Here is a 24,306-nt window from a genome sequence, read left to right on the forward strand (position 1 = left end):
TCAGTTACGTGCTTCGTCTTTCGCGTTGTGCTAGCGTGTGCAGCGTAGTGCAGCTTCCATATGCACGACGGTTGCTCATGGTCATCGACGTTGGTAGTCGTGATGGAGGAGACGTGCCACCAGGCGTCAGCGTGGGTGCATCAACGCCTAAGGGCGCTTTAGCCACAAAACACCAATAGACATTAGATATCAATGTGCAATAAACATTACACTACTTCTGTGAAGACACGTTTCACTTTCGTGTTCTATACCGATTCCTATATAAGAGGGATCAACCACATTTTTTTGTCGTATTTGGGCCCCGTTGGCTGAGTAAAAGTTCGGGAAACTTGCCGTATTCAGTCTTGGCCTCCTTTAGAACACAATGTAGTCAATCTTTACCGCTAAATAATTAACTGATACCTAGAAGACGCTGTCAAAATCCATGTCGTCATGGTGAACTGGTGCGGGAACTTCAAGGTGGCGTCGCCATTCGCCTTGTGTGTTTTTCGTTTCTACTGTATTGTGACGTCATGACGCAGTATTGTCGTCACATGGAAGCAGGACATTGAGATGTTTTGACACTAACTCCGCCTCACTCCGTCACCCGCTATACTGCTACATTAAGTCAATGTCCATCTCCAGCACTCAGTCGGAGGTTCATAGGCGATAAGATGTCGCCGACCTCTCGAGTGCCCAAAGATCCCTTCAATCAGCCGCAGTTCTTGGAGGACAGGTAAAAGCTAGTGTTCAGAGCATACGTAAAAGCACTCAATAAAATATTGGTTGAAACGGGAAGTGAAATAATAAGCGAGGACGCTTAAGAATGATATAGTGAATGCATATACAACCTCGTAGTCACACAATGCATGCGCACATGCAGCGTAGAACACTCGTAACCACAGAATATTTTTCTTTAATTACAACAAGCAATTACACAATGCGCATGTCGTGCCATACATTGAGCAAAAAAGAATAGATAAATATAGAAATATGTGCAAAATCATTTATTGTTTACCATGATAGTTCGCACATGCGATTTAAGTTTGCGTTGACGTAGTTCGTAGTTAATTGGCATTACAATGTGGGTCAGTCGTGTCAGGAATCTGGAAAGCGAGAAGACATTGCCCATAGCTTGTCCGCGAAAATAGCATTGGTCTCAATGAGTCACTGGATGCTGCGAGGCGACCGAGTGAGCCGGAGCAAGATGAAGGATGTAGAGTTTCAGAAAAACATATAGTCGAAATTATCATGTCGGTATCCTTCAATGGCAGTTCTCGTCAAGCGGGCCCAATCCCACTCCCCGACATCACCTCCGACATGGCCGGCAAGACGCAGTCTTGCGTCTGCGCTAGCTGCTGCAGCTTCCAGATAATGATCAAAGCTTGTGGGTTTCTCCGAGAATCTAGACGGTGTTGTGATCGGTCGTTCACCCCGCGAAACCAGTTGCTCACAGAGGACGCGACAATGGTGAAAGAGCCGACGACCTCGTCAGAGCCATGCGCAACTGCGACGAATCATGGCAAACAGTTGAGCCCTGCCAGGAAGTGCTCGTGCAATAGGCCTTTCCAGGAGTACGTCACAGCGCGCCGGCGACGTCACAGCGTGACGTCACCGGCGCACGTGCAATGACTCTGGTTGGCAAAACACAGCCGCCGCTGGCTTTCTGCGTGGATGCGTGTATTTCTTTTTTTTCTCTCTCTTTGATGCAACGCGCTTCATGCAGGTACCAGTCGGACGACGACTACGACATCCCCCCAGAGTATGCCGTGGCGTTCGCCTACGTACCTGATGAAGAAATGTAGTGTCAACACCATGGTACCGCTCAGCAAAGTACTGTCATCACTAGGCAAATTGGTGTCATTCCTCTGAAAAGTGGTGTCATGTGGAAAGAACACTCAAATCAATGTGCGTGAAACACTACTTTAATGAGAACTCCACGAATAAAACTAAGCTGAGATATCGTAATATGGCTAGTTTGTCGTCTTCTGTTGTTGCGACCTCATAAGCATCAATTAAGCTCGGAAACATAACGCAGCAGCACTAAACACAGCAACATTTCGCCGCAACGCTAAACTCAGCGACACTCTCAGCGACACGTAATGCTCTCGCATTTACACATCACAAGAATTGCTTATGTGCCCCCATAGTTATTTTTGAAACCCTATTATAAATTACACGGCTTACGCGGATCGCCTAAATGTGTAACTTAATCATCAGGACCTACCCTAGCTACTCAGCACGTTTGTGCAAGATCGTCAAGATCATGGCAAGGTCCCTTTAAGAGTGAAACGCTTTGAAAGCTACCCATTAGCGTAGACAGCAGGGCGTGATCCTCATCATCATCAGCCTATATTTATGCCCACTGCAAGACGAAGGCCTCTCTCTGTGATACTGGTATTCAAGAAGGTTATTTTTTTATTCGTGATTTCCTGCCTAAATTTTTCGAACACAACATTATTTTACGTTTTCTTTGAATGTCTCACAATTTTTACTGTGTTTTAGCCTTCCCTAACAAGGTAGCTTTAGATTTTTTGTACCAAAGCTAGTCGTCGCATACCGCCGGGCTTAGAAAATAACGCAAGAAGTTATAGAAACGAACCCCAAATGAGTACAAAAGAACGTGGCGTGGCCTATTATTAACGCAATACGCGACTCCCGGCTTGCGTCCTCTTGGGTACTAAGTCTCCTTGGGTGCACAAACCCGTTTGCGTACGCAAACTCTAAACTCCACAATAATTATATCTTTAATCTTATGCGATTATGGGTCCCACGGTGCATAGGAATATTTAAAGGAAATAAACCAGTCAGACTGTATTGCCCGAGTCCCCCCCCCCCTCAACATTTATCTTTATTAGTCTCTATCACATCTGGAATAAACGTGAATATCTAGAACACTTCTTATCAAAAAACTTGCCCAAAATTTAATGCAGGCAGGCGTAAAGCCCGAGCGTAACAATTAGAAGAAGAAAGACGACTCGGCAATAACCCAGAAACAATACAGGCAGACACAGCACGGGATATTACGGGACATTTTAGCGTGACTGCTTCGAGACCCTCCGCAAACCCAAAAACTGTGACAACAGCTTCGGTCAGCACAGCCTTCAACAGCACAGAAGAGGCGACTGCAGTAGCCCTGGCAATAAAGGCACGGGAGGGAGAAGACAGGCCCGCCTACGTCCTCACGGACTCCTAGGCGGCCGGATTCCTCCTCCACGTAAGAATCCCCAGGATCGCCTTGAACATCTTGAGCGATCGACTAAGGCAAGAACATCACATCGTATGGTGTCCGTAGCATGTTGGTGTTACCGGCAACACAGGGGCATACGCTCTTGCTCGCGAGACTTCAATCCGAGCAACGAAGGACACCCCAATCGAAAATAACAAGCAAATACTAACGTGCGATGTCTTAGAACATCAATGTCGTTCATGCCAAGAACTTGCCCCACCAAACCCGCAGTTAACAATGTAAGAAGTTCGGGGAGGTGGCATGCCATCTGCCCAACCAGGTATGCCAATCAATGCACCAGGTGGGGAGAGGGGGGGGGGGAGCCATCTTTGCTCCATGTGACATGGGAGTGCCAAACACGACCACAAAATTGAAATTCACACCAATCAGCACAACATTTTTTAGAGAGCCTTGGGCCGCCATCCTCACCAGGACTGACCTGGAGACTCACTTCAGCCTCCTCAACCAGGCCCGGTGCGTGGTGGTGGCCACTGAAGTGCTGGACTGAGGACCAACTCTCCGGTCTCCATAACCCTGTTTTTCCTCCAAGAAATATATATATATATATATATATATATATATACCTTAGCGTGTCACCGTTTTATTGCGCAAAGCAAAAACATTTTGGAAAAACCCTTTCGAAACTTTTCCTTTGCTGCTGTCGATATGTGTTTTAACTCCAAAAACGTTTGTGACGCCATCTGAAATCTTCTGTGCCAGACAAAAACAATGGAGTGTGTTGTATCGTGCATGATACCGTAAGGAGACATTACAGACATTACTCAGTCCCTGACTGTTTATGCCATCCTCATCTTACTCTTCAGGCCGGCTCCAAGCACGCGCCATCTAATGGCGCTGCAGTCAGCAGCGATGCCTTGTACAACATATGCTGTCATGAACTGGTCACCGGCATCTGATTATTCCGCTACTGCAGCTGTAAATCACCCTTCACAAACTGGCACGTCAGGAGCGGATAACTATGAGAATGCACCCTTTAACCATGAACCACCTGCTGCACAGCGCACGCAACAAGCTTCATTTAATCTGCCGGGATGCGAGGCACGCGTGAGAAGAAGCGCCCGTAACAAGAAGACACCGAAGAAGCTGCAGGACTACGTTAGGCAATATGGACAAACAACTGTTTTTTTTTTCTTTTCTTTTTTTTCTTCGTGTTTTGTATTTTTTTTTTCCAAGAGGGGATCAGAGATACCGAACTTCATTTTGCTGATAGCTTCGCGGTGAACGGCCGCTAACTTGGAAGCATTCCAGACACGCCCATTTCCAATAGGTAAGAGGCGGGTCCACGCTTCTCAATAATTTTCTTGGGCACAGAAAACTGTGGAGATAGCTTCCCATGAACTGCAGGTAATTTAACCCGCACGTAGTCACCAACGACGAAGTTGGGTTCCTTGGCACCGCGCTTTTCATCGGTGTAACGCTTCGACTTGATTTGCTTGTTCTTGATGCGCTCTCGCAACTCCTGCAGTGCCTTTGAAGGGTCCGTGCTGAAACATTTGTCAGGCAATCCCACAATGTCGAGTCTGGTTCGAGGTTGTCGTCCATGAAGAAGAACAGCGGGTGCCACACCAGTAGTCGCATGAGGCGTACAGCGATATGTTTGCAGGTAATCAAGCATCGCTGTTCTCATATCCCGGCGTTCTAACAGGGCCAATTGAATATATGACTTTAATACCCTGTTAAATCTTTCAACCAAACCATTAGCTTGCGGGTAATACACAGAAGAGTTGTAATGCCGGATTCCGCGCTCTGTGAGAAATTCTTCAAAATTCGCTGAAGAAAATTGTGGTCCATGATCAGGATACGATACCGCATGAATATCCTTCTCTTGCGAAAAGTTCAAGTAGAAATTTCTTCCCTGTATACGTTGTCGCATCTCGTACGAAAGCCACCTCTGGCCACTTGCTGTAATAGTCAAGAACTCTAATGGCAAAACGGCAGTCGGCTGAAGCTTGCGTGAAAGGTCCCACAATGTCGATAGCGACTTTTTCCCAGGCTTTCTCGGGAAGAGTGACGGGCTGCATTGCAGCTGCAGATGTACGCGCGGATTTGTCGCATGACTGGCAAGTTACACATGTGCGCACAAGTTCTTCAATGTGATTATCCATGCATGGCCACCAATATGACTCTCTAAGATGAGCTATCGTGCGACTAATTCCTGGGTGTGACTCATGGGCCAGATCCATAAGACGGCGTGTCCGAGTTGTAGGCACGACAATCCTGTCACCCCGGCGCAGAACGTCGCCAACAACAGAGAGTTCAGATCGCACATGAAAGTACGGTAGCAGCTCTTTTGACAAGGATTTCTTGTCAGGCCAAGAAGTAGTGATAAACTGCTTCACTTGAGAGATAACCTGATCGGCGGCACATGCTTCTTGAAGCTCTTGCATGGTAACCACTGGGGACAGAAGACATATAAATTCTTCTTCGGGTGCATCGCGGATGAAACTCTCTAGGGGCAGCCATGACGTTTTCGCTACCCTTCCTGTACTCCATGATGTAGTTGTAGCACAGCAACCGGGCTTTGCCCGCGTGGGTTCGAATCCCATCCTCGTCGCCAAATATGTTGTATCGTGCATGATACTGGAAGGAGACATTACAGACATTACTCGTCCCTGACTGTTTATTCTATCCTCATCTTCCTTTTCAGGCCGGCTCCAAGCACGCGTCATCTAATGGCGCTGCAGTCGGCAGCGATGCCTTATACAACAGAGTGCTAAATGTTTTTCCTTTCTCGTTCTCCTGAGTTTCGCGTTCACTTCACTTCTGTAGCAGTTGAGCTTTATTTCACAGTTTCTAGATATTTCGCTTCAACCTATCTTTCTATTTTCTTAATTTTTTATACCATAGTGCTGCCCAATTCACGGCCAATCCACCCGAGTGGGGGGCTCCATTTCACGGAGTAGCAACAAGCCGAGCAACCAATCAGGAGGGGAGAAGAAGACGATAACGACGAGGAGCAACCTCGGTATTTCTTCCCGAGCAAGCAACTTTCGTTTCTGCAGGAGGTTTCAACCTGTCCTTTCTGCCTGCTGCCGTGTCCGAGTGCGCGGCTTCAATCACGCTTGCTAGAAGACAAGGCGCAGCTACTGAGGTATTCCTTCTCCCGCGCCGACCGGCGCTGCCGCAGCCGCCGGGCGAAGCAATGAACACCCCAGAACGCCGTACCCGGATCGCCGTGGTCGTCACGAGCTGCTGCCTTGTAAGCACTGTCTCTGTAGCTGTCAAATTTCCCTGGGCCCAGACAACATAACCACATATTTGTTATTTATTGGTCGATGTTGATTCAAACAGTGGTCCAGAAATATTATCGTCGGAGATGCTCATAATATCGTCGAGAGTACCCTCAGTCAAATGGTAAGGAACAGGGCCCGAATTCACAAAAACTTCTTACGCTAGAATTTTTCGTAAGAAAGAATCTTAGCCAATCCGGATGCCAGACATATCATTAGCGAAGGCAGCCAGCCAAATGCAAAGGGAAGTTACGAAAGAAAAACTTTCGTGAATGTGGCCCCAGAACTTAAGCTAAGGCGTTATTTCGGTTCCGACCCAAGGCACAGGTCGGCGTTCCTTGACACACACGCTGAGACTGTTACGTGCATTTTGCATATAGGCAGGAACCGGCAACAATGCTTCTTTTAGAATGTGCTGTCTCGAAACAGAGAATCTTGTACACGATTCGTAATGTAGCTTACATCTTGTCGTACCTGATCTTCACGATCGCCCTATGGTTTCAGTGTTTTGCTGCAATTTCCACCAAGGTGGAAGACTGCGTTGGCTGGGCATTTTGTTCGAGATTACGTGCAACATTGTGCTGAAATTTCGCTCTACTGTCACCTCGAGCTCAATAACTAAGGGATCAGACGTGCTAATGTGCAGCTTTCTGTCGTAAAAAGCTAAATGAATAACAAGGATGACGCTTAGATGCAAAAGTTTAGGTTCGGTGAAAGCGCATGTCACTTCCCATGAATGAAGTAGATGCCAGGTGGGCCCTGTCACTTTTGTCTTCCTCTGCGATGCGCTATATGGCTGCTGCTCGCACAGGACGACATCTAAACATTTTTGGTGCTTCCAGGGCTGGAACTGCCTCAGTCTCTCCTGCGCTCTCAGCCGTGGAGCCGAGAAACATTCGGCATAGCTAAGAATTCCGGTAAGCTTCATTTTCCGTCTACGCACGAACAGTATTAGTGCGTCTGCCTAAACCTGACACTCTTGTACGTGAAGTGGCTGCGTGTGCAATTTTGACGGAAAAGTCAATTTAGAAACAATTCATGGAAAGTGTTCTGTCAAGCAAGAATACTTCATCAATCTGAAGTATCTAATACAATCTGAAATACCTCTGGTGTTTCGTCTCAGCCCGATATAATTTTGTTCGTCAAGTGCCTTACCGCACTTCTTCCCTAGATATGCGAACATAATGATTAAAATACATATTGTTTACAAATATAGATTTCACAAAAGGGACACGTCAAATGATTTTGCAATGACTACCTGCACCACGGAATCACGGAAGACTCCTGCTTTTGCTTCTTCTTGTATAGTTTTTCACAGTCACTATCGCTCACTGAAAACAGCAATATTGCACGTTTCCCTTTCTTTTAATTTTTTTTCACAATGCAGAGTTCGTGAGTGTCAATGCTATCATCGACTTCGTGTACGCCACCAACGCGGCCAGCGACATTCTCCTGATATGGGTCATTTGCTACGTAAGTGCTGAAAGGTTTTATACTTGATGTCATGGTGACGAAATATTATCGATGACAAGTTTACATTTGCTTCAGTCCAGCGCAATATTAGAAGCCACACTGTACAAATCTCAAAAGCACAAAATTCGCGCAATATTTAGTAGCCTAAACACGAAATTCTCTTCGTTTAGTTCGACCACCTAGTATTAACCAGTCAAATCACCCGTTCGCTTTGCTTGGTTGTGCTTCTTTCTGTCACTCTCTTGCGTCTGTCTCTTCTGCACTTTTTTCCACCTCTTACGTCAGTCCTCATCCGGTGAAACACTGTTTTTGTAATGAATTGCTGACTATCTCGGTCTGACATCTTTCATTCGTGCTTGCTTACTTGCTCTATCGCTCGCTTGCTCGCTTGCTTTGCTTTGCTTATTGCTGCCAATGTCCATGATGTTCACTTCTTTCTTTCTTCCTCATCACGGTCGCCGTCGTTATCTCTATCTTCAGTGACCATCATTTTTCTTGACTTGTGACGCAAACTGTTTATTCAACAGCAGCCTTTCAGAGCGTACGCCATGATAAGGTGCAACTTAGAACCAGAGCGCCATTATGGGAGCGATAGGTACGCGTAGGATTACCAGACACACAATATTTGTCCCAATACTGTGCTACTTAGGTTCGGCCGATGGAGTTCTTGCCTTTGTGGTATAACCTGATAATCGGTACCGTACTACAACTGCTGATACCGGCTGACCCTTCTAAAGAACACCGAGCCAGTATACAGGTTGTTTCTTTTTAGCTGCACCAAATTTTTAACAATTGCCTGTGGCAGATAGCACAATTATAATCCTTAATCTAAACCCCTCGATGAGGCGGCCATTATTTCCACGATAAATCAAAACGCCTAATTGAATGTTTATATAATTATTTTAAGGCCCATCTTTCAATCTACGGCTCATAGCCGCTGAGTTCTCAAGGCGTATCCACTTGGAATGAATTCTCTGGACTCAACCAGTTTCGAGATATTAATTTTCAAAGTGTCCGACAAAATGCATGGGCGTTCTAGTTAACTTTTTGAGGAAAACGCTGTTTTATTTAAAGCATCTGGCTAAGGCAATTTTTTTTAATTGGTGCAGCTAAAATTAAACACCCTGCATATGATTGTACAGATCCTGCAAGGGTTCTCGTCTCTATAAGAGCTTACCCGGAGCAAGTTTGACGGCTCTTCTAAGCAGTTCTCATTTAAATAGATTATGCAATGACTGTTGCGGGTACAGCTTTTTTTTTTTCGTTATCTCATTGTTCCGTCAATCAAAGCGTGCTCGATCCTAGATGTGTGCTGCAAATGCAACACGTCATCTTTTCTTTCTTTGTCTCGCTAATATCTCGATGAAGGAGATTGCTCTGTCAATCGAGCAAACGGGAAACTTTTTCTTCCTACATTTCTGACGCAGTTCTGCACAATGTAACCAAAACGAAGCCCGTGTGCTTGCGTTGTAGTGCACGTTAAAGAACCCCAGATGGTCAAAATTAATCCGGAGCCCTCCACTACGGCGTGCCTCGTAATCAGAACTGGTTTTGGCACGTAAAACCCCAGAAAGAAGAACCAAAACGAAACTTCAACCGTGAGCTGGAAATATCACAGTGCCTCCGGCAAAAACCAAAGCCTTGTTTCATGCAATACGCTTGTGGATTTTGTTAAAATCAACAGTATTAAAAAATGAAGTGATTCCTCATAACAGCGCCTGGTACGTGCTCACTGTGTCTGTAGCCACGAACATAACCTTATCTCGCAGCAAACCCGTCAACGCAAGCTGGGGGCCATTGCTGACTCAAAGGCAAGTCATTCTAAACTTTCGCAAAGTAGTATTTTAAGCATAAAGAGAATTCGAACATACGCGCTGCTTTAGCAGCTTTTGTAGTAATTCATTAAGCCGCGCTTCCTGTCGTTTCGTATCGTGTCGTAGGCTTATAAGCGCAGACGGCGAATTTTAGCGGTCATAAATAAACACAGCATAAAAGTAACAATACTGAGGTTGGTGGCGCCAGCCACCAGCCCTTGGTAAAGGTAATGTTCATAACATTTATCCACATGTAACTTCTAGGAATTACCAACACATAATTCCATCAGCTTTTGTGCTAAGCATTGCTTTAATGGAATGTTACCAGATGGCGCTTGACTATTGATAGCCATATAAAGAAAGCGCACATTGAGGTGGGAGGGAGACAGACCGTCGCTCACGGGAATAAGTTGCCGCGGTTTGCCGAGGGAAGGCTCGCTCGTTGATTCACAAGTGCCACGGTGGTGTGGCGTCACTTTTTGTATTTCCCAGCTATATTAAGGATTGTCGATTAACCTTTTTATTCGATTAACGAATAATCATTCATCATTTTAGCCTTCAATAGATTATTCGTTTTCGGCAAAGGGTCTTTCGATCGATTAATTGATTAATCGAAATTTTCGCCAGCCACTTTAGAAAGGTTGAATCAGTTATTTACTTTTGTATAGGACTATATTTTCGTGTTTGAGAAGTTAAACCAAGTTAGAAATCATCATCATCATCATCATCATCAGCCTATATTTATGTCCACTGCAGGACGAAGGCCACTTCCTGCGATCTCCAATTACCCCTGTCTTGCGCTAGCTGATTCCAACTTATGCCTGCGAATTCCCTAACTTTATCACCCCCATGCACCTAGTTTCCTGCCGTCCTCGACTGCCACTTCCCTTCTCTTGGTATTCATTCTGTAACTCTATAATGGTCCACCGGTTATCCATCCTACGCATTACATGGCCTGCCCAGCTCCATTTTTTTCCTCTTAATGTCAACTAGAATATCGGCTATCCCTGTTTGCTGTCTGATCCACACCACTTCTGTTCCTCTCTCTTAACGTTAGGCCTAACATTTTTCGTTCCATCGCTTTTTGTGCGGTCTTTAAGTTGTTCTCGAGCTTCTTTGTTAGCATCCAAGTTCCTGCCCCCTATGTTAGCACCGGCAGAATGCAATGATGAATGCAATTTGGCCTTGTAATGTAATAAATCTCTTGCTTCACGTTTGCCTTGTCTCCAAAATCCACGCACCCATAGAGAAGGTCTGCTGCAAACCAGAACCCGTATTTTCTAATGATCGATTTCATTTCCCATTCACTTCCCCTTTCTTCGTCGGCTCGGACATCGCCGTGGCGCCGTTGTTGCCGGACTCGAAAAATAGAATGGAAAACGACACGAAAGGTTTGCAAATTTAACACTGGTCCAATAGCACGCAGGCCATAATTTGCCCGTGTTACTCGCAATAGGACGCCTGTAAACATAACGGTTAATATTAATGCGAAGGCTTCCGTAGCTACTTCCTCGGATTTTTCGCGTAGTCGTCGGTCTTCGGGGTAACTTCCACGCCACACCTGCAATCGCACTGCAGCCAATGCAATAGTGAGCAGGTGTTTCGCCTTGACGTGAAACATTCAGTCACGTCATATGTCACCAGATGGCTCGTCTAGTTTAGCTTAGAGCGCTCTGCTCGAAATGGCGTTATGGTGCCTCCACTCGTCCTATATAAAACATGTTTCACGTTTGGTTCTGTTCTAATGCGAAGCAGTATTCGCCTCTTACCAAATCACTTTGTTGCGAGTAGGTAGGTTCCTGTCTCGCCTCGTTTGGGATCTCTTAAAAAAAGTACTTGTGCGATAGTTGGATTTGAAGCACGATCTTCGAGCTCAGTTACCTCATGCCCTACCTATCAGGTCAAGTTTTGTTTTTGCAGCCGCCTGTCAACCTACTACCAACTACCAGTCTTATCACACTCCTTCCTATGCGCAAAGCTTTGAGACTTTAAGACTGCTGCTTTGGGAATGTTGCCGCATGCGTCACGTCACATACCAACTATTTTCTTTTATTCGTGCAATGGTTCGCCGGTTTACCTCCCCCCCCCCCCCCCCCTCCGCTTCCTTCATGGCAGCTAGTGCTTTCAGATGCTGCACCGCTTTCAGGACCAGTGTAGTTCATCAGGTGCGCTGCTTTCTGGATCGACCCAGGTCCTAATGGAACGGGCATAAACGTTTCATTTCCCGAGCGATTACAATAAGCTAATCGCTCTGTCATTGTCGTAACCGTCCTCGTGAAGTCACCGTCGTGCCGTGTTTCTGCCATTGTCGTCGTAGATACGTTCGCGTGATGCACACAAATTGTCGCCCCACGAGGACGTGTTACGCCATTTTGTAACGCTTCGCAGAATCCCGAACGACGGCAGGGGCGCTATAACGTAAAATGATTCCAAACTGTTTTGATTCCTATTTCTGCAATCAGCCTCCACAATTGGTCAAAACATTTTCGGGCCACTCCCAACTTCGCCTGTCTGTTACGCGACGTCATGAAAACCGTGATAGCTCGCCATCTCATATAACGTGTACATACTGATTATGCATGATTAAACCACACAAAAGAAAAATAATAATTCCTGATTCGACGCCTTTTCACCGTTAGCCCTCTGCTATTGGTCCAATGTTTTCTGGCTACGCCCACTTCTCCTGTCTGTCACGCGACGTCACAAAACCGCGAAAACTGACCACGTCAAAGTGACGTGTACGCGAAAAAAAATGCATTAATATGCCGAACAAAACTGAAAAATTTTTCTGAATAGCCACAGACTGTCCCATTCCGAAAGGAATAGAAGATGGCTGCCCGCCGATCGCTCAGGCCCTCGCTACTCGCACCTGCCGGTGAGCATGTATTTATTTGCGCATGATCAACCTTTTTGCGTGGCAGTATAAAACGTTATCGAGCCCTTTTGGCATGCATACGACATCGCTCTGCCAATTCTTCCTTGCTGAGGATTCGTTTTAGTGGCATTCTTATCCTTCCGTTGCACGCCGCCGCGATTTTCGACCAGCCACCGCAAGCTAAGTAAGGCGAACCGGACCAATCGGAGAAGCCGGCACCCCCTCTTCATGCGGTTATCTATTTTCACTGTGCTGGCTCGGCCCCATAAAATCCTCTCCACTAGAGCGTGCTCCTGGCCTCTTGTCAGCTAATTAGATAAGAAACACCGCTGAGTGTAGGCAATGTCATTGGTTTTGAAAGCAAACGAAGGTGACCTCCTATAAACGAGGAGAGCGTTTGATTGGGTTGTTCAGACAACGCTGCGGGTCACCGCCCGATGCTTGCGTTGGTGGTTACGTAAATTTGACGTCAGGAGTTTGGAATCAAAACAGTTTGGAATCATTTTACGTTATAGGGCCCCAGATAGCCATCTACCTGCAAAATGTTTCGCATAACATTGATCCACACTTTTGCGTGAGATCTGCATAATTTATTTTCGCACGCGTACTGGTTCAGTAAAGAAGGCTGCACAAATCACAACGAATGCGCGACTCGTAAAACTAGCCCCTATAAGCCTCATTTATAAGAGAGAATTGAGCCGCGATACAATGACTTTCTTACATTTGCCCGGTGCAGCTGGTAAGACGCGTTCTGAAGCTGTTCATCACATGGAACGGCTTCGCCATCTTCCTACTTTGGAGCATGTCCTGCGCGACTTCACTGCGAACTCCTGTCCTGCAAGTAAGTGCGAGAGAGTATCTGGGAAGATTGAGTGGGTGAGAGAGTGAGGGAAAAAGATACGAGAGTGCGCGAGTGAGTAGGCGAGTCCGTTGGTCAAGTCAGTGAACCAGTCGATCCTGTACAGTCGTACAGTCAGATTGCCAATTATTGAGAATTATTTCTTGGCCGAGTTGGTACTTGCTGAAAGACACATATGTTCAGAAGGAGCCACACAAAAACAGGTTTCTAGCTTTCTGGTTTGTCTTCTTAGCGGAAATTATTTTTCAGATATTTAGGGCTGCACTTCTATATGAATTTCATGAATCAAAACTCTCCTGCCAGGGAATCTAGATAAAAAGGGCTGATAAACTGTTGAAGCGAAGCCAGCCGCACTGTACTAGATACCTTGCAAAGATTCCCAGGTACGCGTAGATTAAAACAAGACTGATCATCATTTCACAATCATTCGGCACAAGCGTGCGAGCTACAGCAGCAATGAGCCAAGCAAGAGCTCAATGCCCCTGTGCCCTCCACTGTCAGAGCTTGGCCTGCGCAGTCCCAAGCATCTCGAGTGCCAGAATATTCCCCATAGCCTTCAACGCGGTACCATATTATTGTGAATTGTTTTCACACAGTCGAACCCGGATATATCGAATCTGAAGGGGATCACAAAAAAGTTCGGTATATATATATATATTTTCAAGGGGATTTTACTGCTGTTTGACATACGCAATAATTCGTTATATGTGGGATCGCTATATCCGATATTGACTGTATAGCAAAGTATACTTGCGAGAACAGCCTACAGCCCGCCTCGTGTGCTTCGCTTATAGCATCACGAACACTCCCAACCTCCGCAAACCTCAGACAAGCCGTGCGTTAATTCTCCTCCGGAGCATTGAAACGTGAGAAATTCGATATGTAGACTGCGAGATTCTCGGACGGAGATTCGCTTTATACACAACCCAAGCTGCCCCCCCCCCCCCCCCCCTGCAATGTTTTCACTCCACACATTGTTAGATCACCAGCACACCTTCCGGAGGAAGCCTCGACACTGAAGGACGGGGTTTTGATCGCTTTTACAGTGGCTTTACATGGCATATGCATGCATATGCCATGTAAAGCATGTTTTCTTCATGTCTGTCATATATTGACGGCACAAAAAAAAAATGACCGTACCGCAGATTTGCGGTAAACATGTTTTCACTCGTGACCCAGTGGCAGTCAGGCGCTTTGCATGGTGGCTACGCTGCCGTGCGGCGCAGAATCACGGCCAAATTTTTCCTCTTGTCGATTGGAATTCCCTGGACTTTGTTCGAATAAGCGCTGGTGCAGGACTCAGAGGCACCCCCGAAGTTTGTGTACTTCTTGCCGCGAGTACTTTCCGAGCAGTCTTCAATATTCCTGTTTGCCCACCCTGCAAGGCGCCGTAAGACGCTAGTTTGTGCACGTAGTCGAAAAGACTCTGGGTGTTTCAAATATTCTGCGGACTGTAAGCACGGTATTGCCTCCTTCTCCTTCCTTACAATCTTTGAATTTCTTTTGTTTGTATTTAAGTATGTTAATACTTCATCAACTAAGCAAGAAAACGGAGAATAAATCTGTTTAACTATTCAACATGCCTTATTGTTTTACTGCTATCAACAGGTCCCACTTCACGCTCGAAAAGATCGCACAAACGAAACACGTGAAGCCAACGTCACGCCAGATGCCCTGATAGGCTTCGAGGTGAGTCAACCTAAACACCATTGAACCATGCCGTGAACAGCACCCTAAGTAAGCATCCTGAATAATCCCTACGGAAGGCAAACAAAAACGAAGCCTGAATTTCAAAAAGAGAACTGTAGGCCTTTTTTTTTTTTGTATCCCACTCCATTCGAAAGGCTCCTCTCGTTGAGAAAAGACGCAACGATGTACAATAATCCTAGACCCATAAAGTATGTTCAGCTAGTGTATGTAAGTCGTTTCTGTAAATCTAGCGCTTATCAATAAGATAGTACAGCATCATTGACGGACCTGGCGTTCGACTGTCTAGTAAAAGCAACACCCTGCATAAGGCCTCGATAGGGAGCTGCAGAACGTCTCCTATGCAGGTCCCCAGAATTGTGACAAATCAGCAGTAAGACGTTAAAACACAATCCCGTCATTAACCTTATACCCAGAACAAGGCACAGGTGGAAGAGACACCACCGCAGACTTAAACTGAGACCCCTAATACCTGCCTCATCCGCGAACTTCCAAATACGTGTAAGAACTTTGATTTCCGTGTGTCAATAGAGAAAAAAAAATCTTGCCCCAAATAAGCTATAAGTCCAAGTCCAGAAGTTATATCCAAACAAGACAGAAGCTTACAGGAAGATGGAGGCTTGAAGTGATTGAAAGTCACTGACCAAGGAATGTCTCTGTGGCCAACGTTTCGGAAACAAGAGTCGTCTTCGTCGGGACAGCAACTGCCGATGACACGTCGTTTTCAGAAGTGGCCATCGTTTCACACAGGAACACGCTAATGACTTGCTCTGTATAGACACACACTCGTAAGTTCGTGGTGAGAATTCATCAATTTTTTTAGAATTTTGTAACTCGAGGAAAGACATGGGCAGTGCCTTTTCTTTCATCAATTTCCGAAACATGACAAAACTTTATTTCGCATTCTTATGAAGGTTTACACGAGCAGCGGCAATTTGGTAACACGACAAACACGGGAAAAACAGCAACCTCACCGTAAGTCCAGAGAAATCGCGGGCAGGAATCAGAAGAAAGCAAGTTTGGCACTTCTGTCTCTTTTACACTGGAGTTCACAATTTGACGATTTATTTATTTATTTATTTATTTATTTATTTATTTATTTATTTATTTATTTATTTATTTATTTATTTATTTATTTATTTATTTATTTATTTATTTATTTATTTATTTATTTATTTATTTTAAAAATACTGCGGACAAGAAGTCCAAGCAGAGTGAGCATGATACACAAGATTATTTACACAAACATACAGGATGAAACAAGTTTGTATCAAGCTTTTCACACAATGTGTCGTCATAAGGTGGACGATTAAGAAAATTTATACAACTTGGTTATAATAAAACTCTAACACGAAATAACACCATTAATTGCACAAATGGTATACAGATCACGGGCGCTGGGGGAAGGCTTCAGTTAGTTTATTCCAGTCAGCTATTGTTTGTGGGAAAAAAAAGAGTACCGAAAAGTGTCAGTCCGTGCGAAAACTGGTGTTAGCGAATGAGAGTAGTGGTGTCGAGTGGGTCTGCTTATCAAGGGGGATACGTATGTTGCGGTGTCTAAGGGTAGCCTATGATTAATTAAGTTTGATAGAAACTCTAATCTACTTTCTTCTTCGAATTGGTAATAGTTCAATGCCAGTTTGCGGTTAGTAATGCAGTGGGGGAGTCAGTAGTCCTAAATTTATTGTAAATAAATTCGACTGCTTTTCTTTGGATTCTTTCAAGGTTCTTAATGTAAAATTTTGTGCGAGAGTCCCAAACTATAGAAGCGTACTCAAGTTTTGACCTAATTAAGGAAAAGTAAGACAGTAGTTTAACACTAGGCGGGGCAGTTTTTAGTTTGTGGCGTAGAAGGAATAGTTTCCGGAAAGCAGCAGAGCAGACGTTATTTATGTGTAAGTTCCACGATAAGTTGCTGGTTATTGTTAGACATTTATATCAGGCTACTTTCTGTAAAGGTGCTGCAGCCATATTGTAAGTGTAGTCTATGGGGGGCTTTTCTGCGCATTATGGGGAGATGGACACATTTAGTTGCATTAAGAAGCATTCCCCATTGCTCACACCATTTTAACACATGCCTAAGTTAGTGTTAAGGTCACATTGGTCACTAAGTGCAGGTAACTTCTCTAAACAAAACACAATCGTCAGCAAACAGACGAATTTGTACTGTGGTGTTAACCACATTGACAATATCATTGATAGATGTAGAGCAAAAAAAGTAGGGGGCCGAGTACGCTCCCCTGCGGAACGACAGAAGATAACGGAAGGCAGCGTTACTTGTCACACGTCTCCTCATCACTAAGAAACTTCCTTCTCACTTGAGGAGAGCGGGAATATTTATCCTCGGCGGAAATTATACTGTAACGGGATCACGGCTTCAGAGTGCAAATAAATTTATCTTAAACGCCACACGCTTGTCATTTCAGGCTGAAGGAGGCGTTCGCTTTTGGAGTCCGCTGGCTGTCTTCACGGGAGTAGCTTTCATCAGGGTGAGTGGTACACTCACGCTGTTAGGAATATCTTTTTTCTTCTTATTGCTTGAGAATGGTATGCGCCTCGGCTAGTTCGATGCACATTGCAACATGATTCCGAGCCGATAATAGCGACATGGACAACGACACAGCCCCATCAAAACACACGACTTGTCACATACCTTCAGGGGGGTGTCCTTGTCACTATATTATGCTGGAATTTGTTTTGTACTGTTCATTTACTTGTACTAAGAGCTGATCCAGAAATACAAATCCAACTTCGGTTCATGACTGATATTGAATATGAAAAGGTGACAGTTGCCAGATGTCGAAACTGAAGAAGCGTAAGCTATTGAAATCGCTATAGGATTTCAACGTTTATTCCCTCTATATTGAACTTATCGACCTGTCAGTGGATAAAAAGCATCGCTTTAGTGTTTCCGTAGCTATAGCATTCAGATTCTGCGAAGGAAGTCGTCAGTTCTTTTCAGGCCTGAGGCGACCTAATACGATGATGGCGGAACACAAGCACGCTACCGAGTAGACCGGCATTCGGTACCCGTTCAAGAACCCTAGGCGATTGGAATTGTTTCAGAGCGCCCTACTAAGGCCCGAATTTCTCACAGCCATATTGTGGATTTGGAAAGTGAAACCTCATAAAATGGGGAGGCTGGTCGTCACTTGCTGCTCCACATGAATGGGGAACAAGTGGACTTTCTCCAACAAGAAGACTTGCTCCACAGAGCGTCCTAAGCACCACACTTTTATTAGTGTCCCCCTATAGCGTACCGGTGTATTATTAATACATTGGCTAGAGCTAGCTGATACCGCCCTGTGTACTCATCAAAATACATTTAATTCATTTTTCACTGACATAAAGTAAAATTCGATTACAAGCATACGCTGAAACACATCAGAGCAAGATGCTGAGTGTTACTTAATTCGGTTTTACTCGTTACACTGGTGGTTAGTTCACTAATATTTGGCCCACGTATTGGTGCCTGCCTCCCAAAACAAACGGGTTAAGTTTACATTGCGACTTTCACCACTTAGTAAGACGTATACTATACAGCATGTGTATCGGTCGGATAAATCTAGAATTAAACTAATTTAATTTTGCCCCCGTTTGTAGCAGCTATTCTGCCTAGTGAACATGCATGTCTTTCGTTGTTGTGATGTGTACTTGTGCTCTGATGATTGAGAGGACACGCGTGTAAAATCTGTCACAGTTTACAGCTGGAATCTGTAAGGACATCTTGTTCACTCTTTTCGCATGCTTGTAACAAAGGAAGAACATTATTTGCCACAATTAACTTTTTTTATTCACGTGAGAACTGTTTAGAAGTCACTAAATAGATAAGTCGTGCGTACGTCAAGAAAAGTGTAATTGCGGATATTCCGTAAATATTTTGGCGCGTCTAACATGGATATATCCCTGCATTAGGACTGGAGACAGACGCCCCATACCTTGACGCATGCGTTGGGACGTTCGCGTCTTAATTGGGCGTCCTTCAGATATCCAAATTAACCTGGGGCACAATCCATTTGACACCCACGACCTGCGCGTAGGTTGCCGTCCTGATGTATTGCTTCGTGGGCTACCTGGGCTTGCTCTCGGAGGCGGCCAGCGACAGCTTCTTCGATACGCCTGTCGACGTCATTCCCAGCTCGACTGCTTCTTTGTCGTCAGTGCGGCCATCGTCGTCTGCATTGGCTCCGCGCGAATACGGGGCTTACCCCAGAAAGCCGTCCCAGGCCTCTACATCGCATGTGTCTCAAACGAAGATTACCGATACACAGTAAGATCACCGCATTACTTCCAACTTTTTTTCCGGTTCACGACTTTTACTTGTAGTCACAACCTTTTTGCCGCAGCGTCACGATCAGAGATGAATATCTAGCTATGGACCAGGGGCACTATAACTTAAAGCTATTTCAAACTTTTCTATTTCAATTCTGCAATAAGCCCTCCACGATTGGTCAAAACATTTTCGGGCCACCCCGAGCTTCGCCTGTCAGTCACGCGACCTCACGCCTCACGAGAACCGCGATAGCTTGCCATGTGATATGACGTGTACACAATGATTATGCATGATTAAACAAAAAAAAATCTTATTCCTGATTCGACGCATTTTCGCCATTAGCCCTCTGCTTTTGGTCAAAAGTTTCAGGGCTGCGCCCACTTCGCCGGGCTGTCACGCGACGTCATAAAACCACGAAAACTCACCGCGTCAAAGTGACGTGTACGCGTTAAAGATGCATTAGAATGTCGAACTAGACGGAATTTTTTCCGAATAGCCAGAGACTGCCCCGTTCCGAAATGAATAGAAGATGGCTGCCAGCCGATCGCTCAGACACTCGCTACTCGCATCTGCCAGTGAACATGGATTTATTTGCGTATAATAAACATTTTTTGCGTGACAGTAAAACGTTATCGAGCCCTTTCGGCACGTATACGACACCGCTCTGCCAACTCTTCCTTGCTGAGGATTCGTTTTAGCGACATTCTTAACTTTCCCTTGCACGCCGCCGCGATTTTCGACCAGCCACCACAAGCTAAGTAAGGCGAAGCGGACCAATCGGAGACGCCTGCACTACCCTCTTCAGCCGGTTATCTATTTTCACTGCGCTGGTTCGGCCCCATCAAATTGCCCTCTCCACTTGAGCGTGCTCGCCGCCTCTTGCCAGCCGCATTAGATAAGAAAAACCGCTCAGTGTAGGCAATGTTATTCGTTTTGAAAGCGAACAAAGGTGACCTCCTACAAACTAGAAGAGCATTTGATCAGGAGATTAGAATAAAAACAGATTGGAATAGTTTTATTTTATACGGCCCCAAGGCAGCGTCTCTCGTGCCGTGGTACTGCTTATTGTACTGACTTCTTTATTATGTGTGATTTTTAGTATGAGGCCGCTACTGCAACTATAATCGCTCGAAAACGTTGTATGCGTATTTTCATGGTGTCCTGAAAGAACAGGATCATTCACATAGCTTCTATTCAGAGGAAATGAACGACAAAGATAATGTTCCACAGCCTGGCAAGAGAATAAGAATTCAGTATCGCCAGTCACCCTCTATAGCCTGTACAGGAGTACGTTTATCTATGTCAATTATTCACATGGGACCCTGATCAGGAGAAAGAAATTTGCAGGCGAATAAAAATGGGTTGGAGTGCATACGGCAGGCACTGTCAAATCCTGACTGGGAGCTTACCACTGTCGTTGAAAAGAAAAGTGTACAATAATTGCACTCTAACGGTGCTAACATATGGGGCAGAAACATGGAGGTTAACAAAGAAGCTCCAGAACAAGTTAAGGACCGCACAAAGTGCCATGGAACGAAAAATGCTAGGCGTAAGATGCTAGGCTAGTAAGAGACAGGAAGAGAGTGGTGTGTATCGGAGAGCAAACGAGCATAGCGATATTCTATTTGACATAAGAGAAAGAAATGGAGTTGGGCAGGCCATGTAATGCGTAGGGTAGATAACCCGTGGACCATTAGAGTTACAGAATGGGTGCCAAGAGAAGGGAAGCGCAGTCGAGGACGGCAAAAAACTAGACGGGGTGATAAAATTGGGAAATTTGCAGGTCGCAATTGGAATCAGCTAGCGCAAGACAGGGGTAATTGGAGATCGTAGGAAGATGCCTTCGTCCTGCAGTGGACATAAAAAATAGGCTCATGCTGATGGTAATGGACATGCTAGAAGTGACAACCAGCCACGTTAAACCTCTAGACAAGTGATCGAAAGCTTATATGGCCGTTATCCGCAATCCAATTTACCCAAATTTACATTCGGTGGAAATGGGGGTCATGTTACTGTGTTATTATGAGTGTTCCCGAAATGACTAAATGCATGTTTAAGTTTTATTAATTTAATGCGTTCAATGAGGCATGTAGTAGGTTTACCCAGTGTCGTCGGTGAATTCAACGAGGCAGCTCATTCATATTCGGTGAAGATAAGGGGCAGCTGATGACATGTAGTAAACCTTAACAGTGTTTGGTTAAGTGTGGTGTTCGCAATAAATTTCTTATGCAGAGCTACCATGTATAAGTTTGTTCGTACCCCCGCGTGTCCCGGGCAGCAGAGTAGGCGATGGCAGTGGTTGAACTTAGCTAGGTTAACTAATGTGATTAACTTACCTACTCGTGTATGGCAACATAGTAATGTGATTTTACCTACTCGTGTATGGCAACATACACGAGTAGGTAAGTTAATCACATTAGTTAACCTAGCTAAGTTGACTAATTCAAGAAGGTTATCGACAGGCACACATTATATTGATATTAAAATATAATGTATAAAATAAATTTATATAATTGACATTAAATTAAAAAAATTACACCATCTTGGATCCCATAGGGGAATCCTGAGTAGTATGCGAAGCAGCCATGCGGTCGACTCAAGTTTCCATTAGTTTTCAGATCGGCCTGTCGCTGCTGCCGGAAGCGGAACCGGAAGTGGAAACTGAAGCGGAACTGGAAGCAGAAGCCGGCTTCCGGAAGCTGGTGCTTGGCATACATATACTATACATATACATACAAGGAGAGGAGGGGGAGGAGGATGCGCATGCGCAGTGCGGGTGTGGACGCCGCACGGCGGATGGAGGGAGGGAGTGACATAGCCCCGACCATAAGCTGCTTCGCATCTAACATGATCACGATATTACGGTTTTGGTCCCTCAAGGGCACGACTTTTCTTATTCTCGGGCCTTCTTCTTGTTCCTCGCGCAGGACCATGCACGTCGAGACCGCGCCCATGCAGCAACGAAAGCCGAAGCGAGGGGTCGCCGTCACGCCCACTTTGAGTTCGCTCAGCGACGGGATTGTGCTGCGGGTGGTGCCGGGCCCGACCTTCAAGAGGCCTTCGTACGTGTGCTCTGTGTCGCCGCCGAACATCAGACACTCGAGACATGACGACGGTGGGCGCTCGGACGAAGACAGCCCGTCGGCCGGGATGCCGGCAAGCTTCGACGCGATCCATGCGGCCACGCTCTTCGGAACCGTGCCCCGTAGGCTCGGTGGAACACGCCTGCCGTCACTCGCAGTTCCGTCCCTTGATTCATCCGGGAACCGCTTGCAAACAGACGTTGCCAAGAAACAGTCGGCCCAAGCACCGCCGGCGCCTATCGGCGAATTGAACACCAACGCTACCCGCCAATCGTCGTGGACCCACTCGGACAACGACGCTGCGAAGACGGCAGTCGTGGCGGCCGTCGAAACGCACCTACCATCGCCTGCTGGCGAAGCGGTGATTGCCGCAAAGCCGTCAAGCGAAAGCTCGGCGAAACTCAAGCGACGCGAGCGACGCCGTAAAGGTAAACACATCGCTTTCGGCAGCCACTCGCGGCGCGGCGGTCGCCACGCGCTTGAAAGCGGTGCCGCTCGCCTTACGCCTACCATCTCGCCCGCCGGAAAGAAGCTTGGTGATAAGGAGATGGTTACTCTAGACGATCACCCGTCTGCTATGGACGATGTACAACGGCGGGTTGCCGATGAAGACGACGTCCACTGCAGCAGTCCTACGCCCGAGAGCGTCACCTCGATGGAAGGGAGCAGCGAAGTGATGGGCTCGATGTTAAGTGCCAGCAGGCACGTGGCTTCGCCTTTAGTGACTTTCGTTTTTCGCACGCCTCCATCTTCGGTGGCAGCGACGCCGGAGACGCTCGAGGACGCTGCTAAATCGTCCGCAGTCCCTAACCGTGCACGTGGTGCGTTGATTGTTGCGCCACCTGTCGTAGAGAAAAGAGAGCAAGCCGTGCAGACCGACATATGTTAGAACGCGTTAAAAATTTCTGGTCTTTTATGTATCCTTAAAGCATCGAAGTAATATATTTTGGCCGCGCTTTTTTCTTAATTTCTTTTATTTTTTTATATATGCCAAAGCATCCATCAACGTACCCTATCGTAAAGTAACCGTATGTCTATCCGCATGTATTCTTACTTGGCATTTGTTTTCACTTCAGAGTGCTACTGGATGTGGACATTCTTGCCATTGAGATAAAAAGCAGAAAGTGTTTTCTTTTTCCTATTTTTTCAAGTCTACGGAACTTTTGCTGCAGCTGTCTTGAATATATTGACCTTCCTGGCGCCTCCTACAAGAAAAGAACGCAATACATTTTCTTTACCCCCGGTATATTTCCCTTAATCACAGTGCTGATGCACGTCGTTCTCAATGTGTCCACAAAATTCAGCACCCCTCTTTTTAGTTTTGTTGAACAGAATACGTCAGTTGCGAAGACTTCCTTAATTTATTTTGTGCGTTTTGTGAATTCCTAATCATCAACTAGCTGTATACATATTTATCGCCATTTTCAATGGCTACCAACGGTCGTCGTAGCAGAGATAGTCCTGCTTCAAATGGCTACGAGCAGGTGTCTTGAGGAAATTGTTGCAGTGAACTTTGTGGTAGCTATGACTCGATGTTCAGCAACGACAGCGATAACGACAACACACATGAAATTGCCTTCACTGTGCACAATTGTACTTACCTGGAAGAAGAGGGTCTCTTTATTCGGTGTTCTCTGCCAGTGGGGGATCTCTGCCAGTGGGGATCTCTGCCAGTGGGGGGGGGGGGGGGGGGCGTTGCATTTTTGTGGTGGGGGGAAGCAAGCACATTGCATAATAAGTAATTGCCTTGCTTTAGCCAGAGG

General features: G+C 45.7%; 1 protein-coding gene across 1 annotated transcript; it reads left to right on the forward strand.

Annotated features, from left to right (window-relative positions):
* Positions 1–1,299: 1,299 nt before the first annotated feature.
* Positions 1,300–23,451, forward strand: LOC125947686 (uncharacterized). The gene is made up of 7 exons (XM_049672906.1): positions 1,300–1,366; positions 7,302–7,376; positions 7,847–7,932; positions 15,089–15,169; positions 17,614–17,676; positions 19,228–19,457; positions 22,388–23,451. Exons 1-7 carry the CDS (start codon positions 1,300–1,302, stop codon positions 23,430–23,432), a joined length of 1,647 nt encoding a protein of 548 aa, XP_049528863.1. The 3' UTR covers positions 23,433–23,451.
* Positions 23,452–24,306: the final 855 nt, after the last annotated feature.

Source organism: Dermacentor silvarum, chromosome 8 (assembly GCF_013339745.2).
Source record: "Dermacentor silvarum isolate Dsil-2018 chromosome 8, BIME_Dsil_1.4, whole genome shotgun sequence".
NCBI lineage: Eukaryota > Metazoa > Arthropoda > Arachnida > Ixodida > Ixodidae > Dermacentor > Dermacentor silvarum.

Bases quoted from the DNA above. Each gene is read 5' to 3' on its own strand.
- LOC125947686 (XM_049672906.1), top strand. From the start codon at position 1,300: ATGGCCGGCAAGACGCAGTCTTGCGTCTGCGCTAGCTGCTGCAGCTTC. The intron at 7,377-7,846 runs GTAAGCTTCATT...TTCACAATGCAG, and splicing joins CGGCATAGCTAAGAATTCCG to AGTTCGTGAGTGTCAATGCT. The intron at 19,458-22,387 runs GTAAGATCACCG...TTCCTCGCGCAG, and splicing joins ACGAAGATTACCGATACACA to GACCATGCACGTCGAGACCG.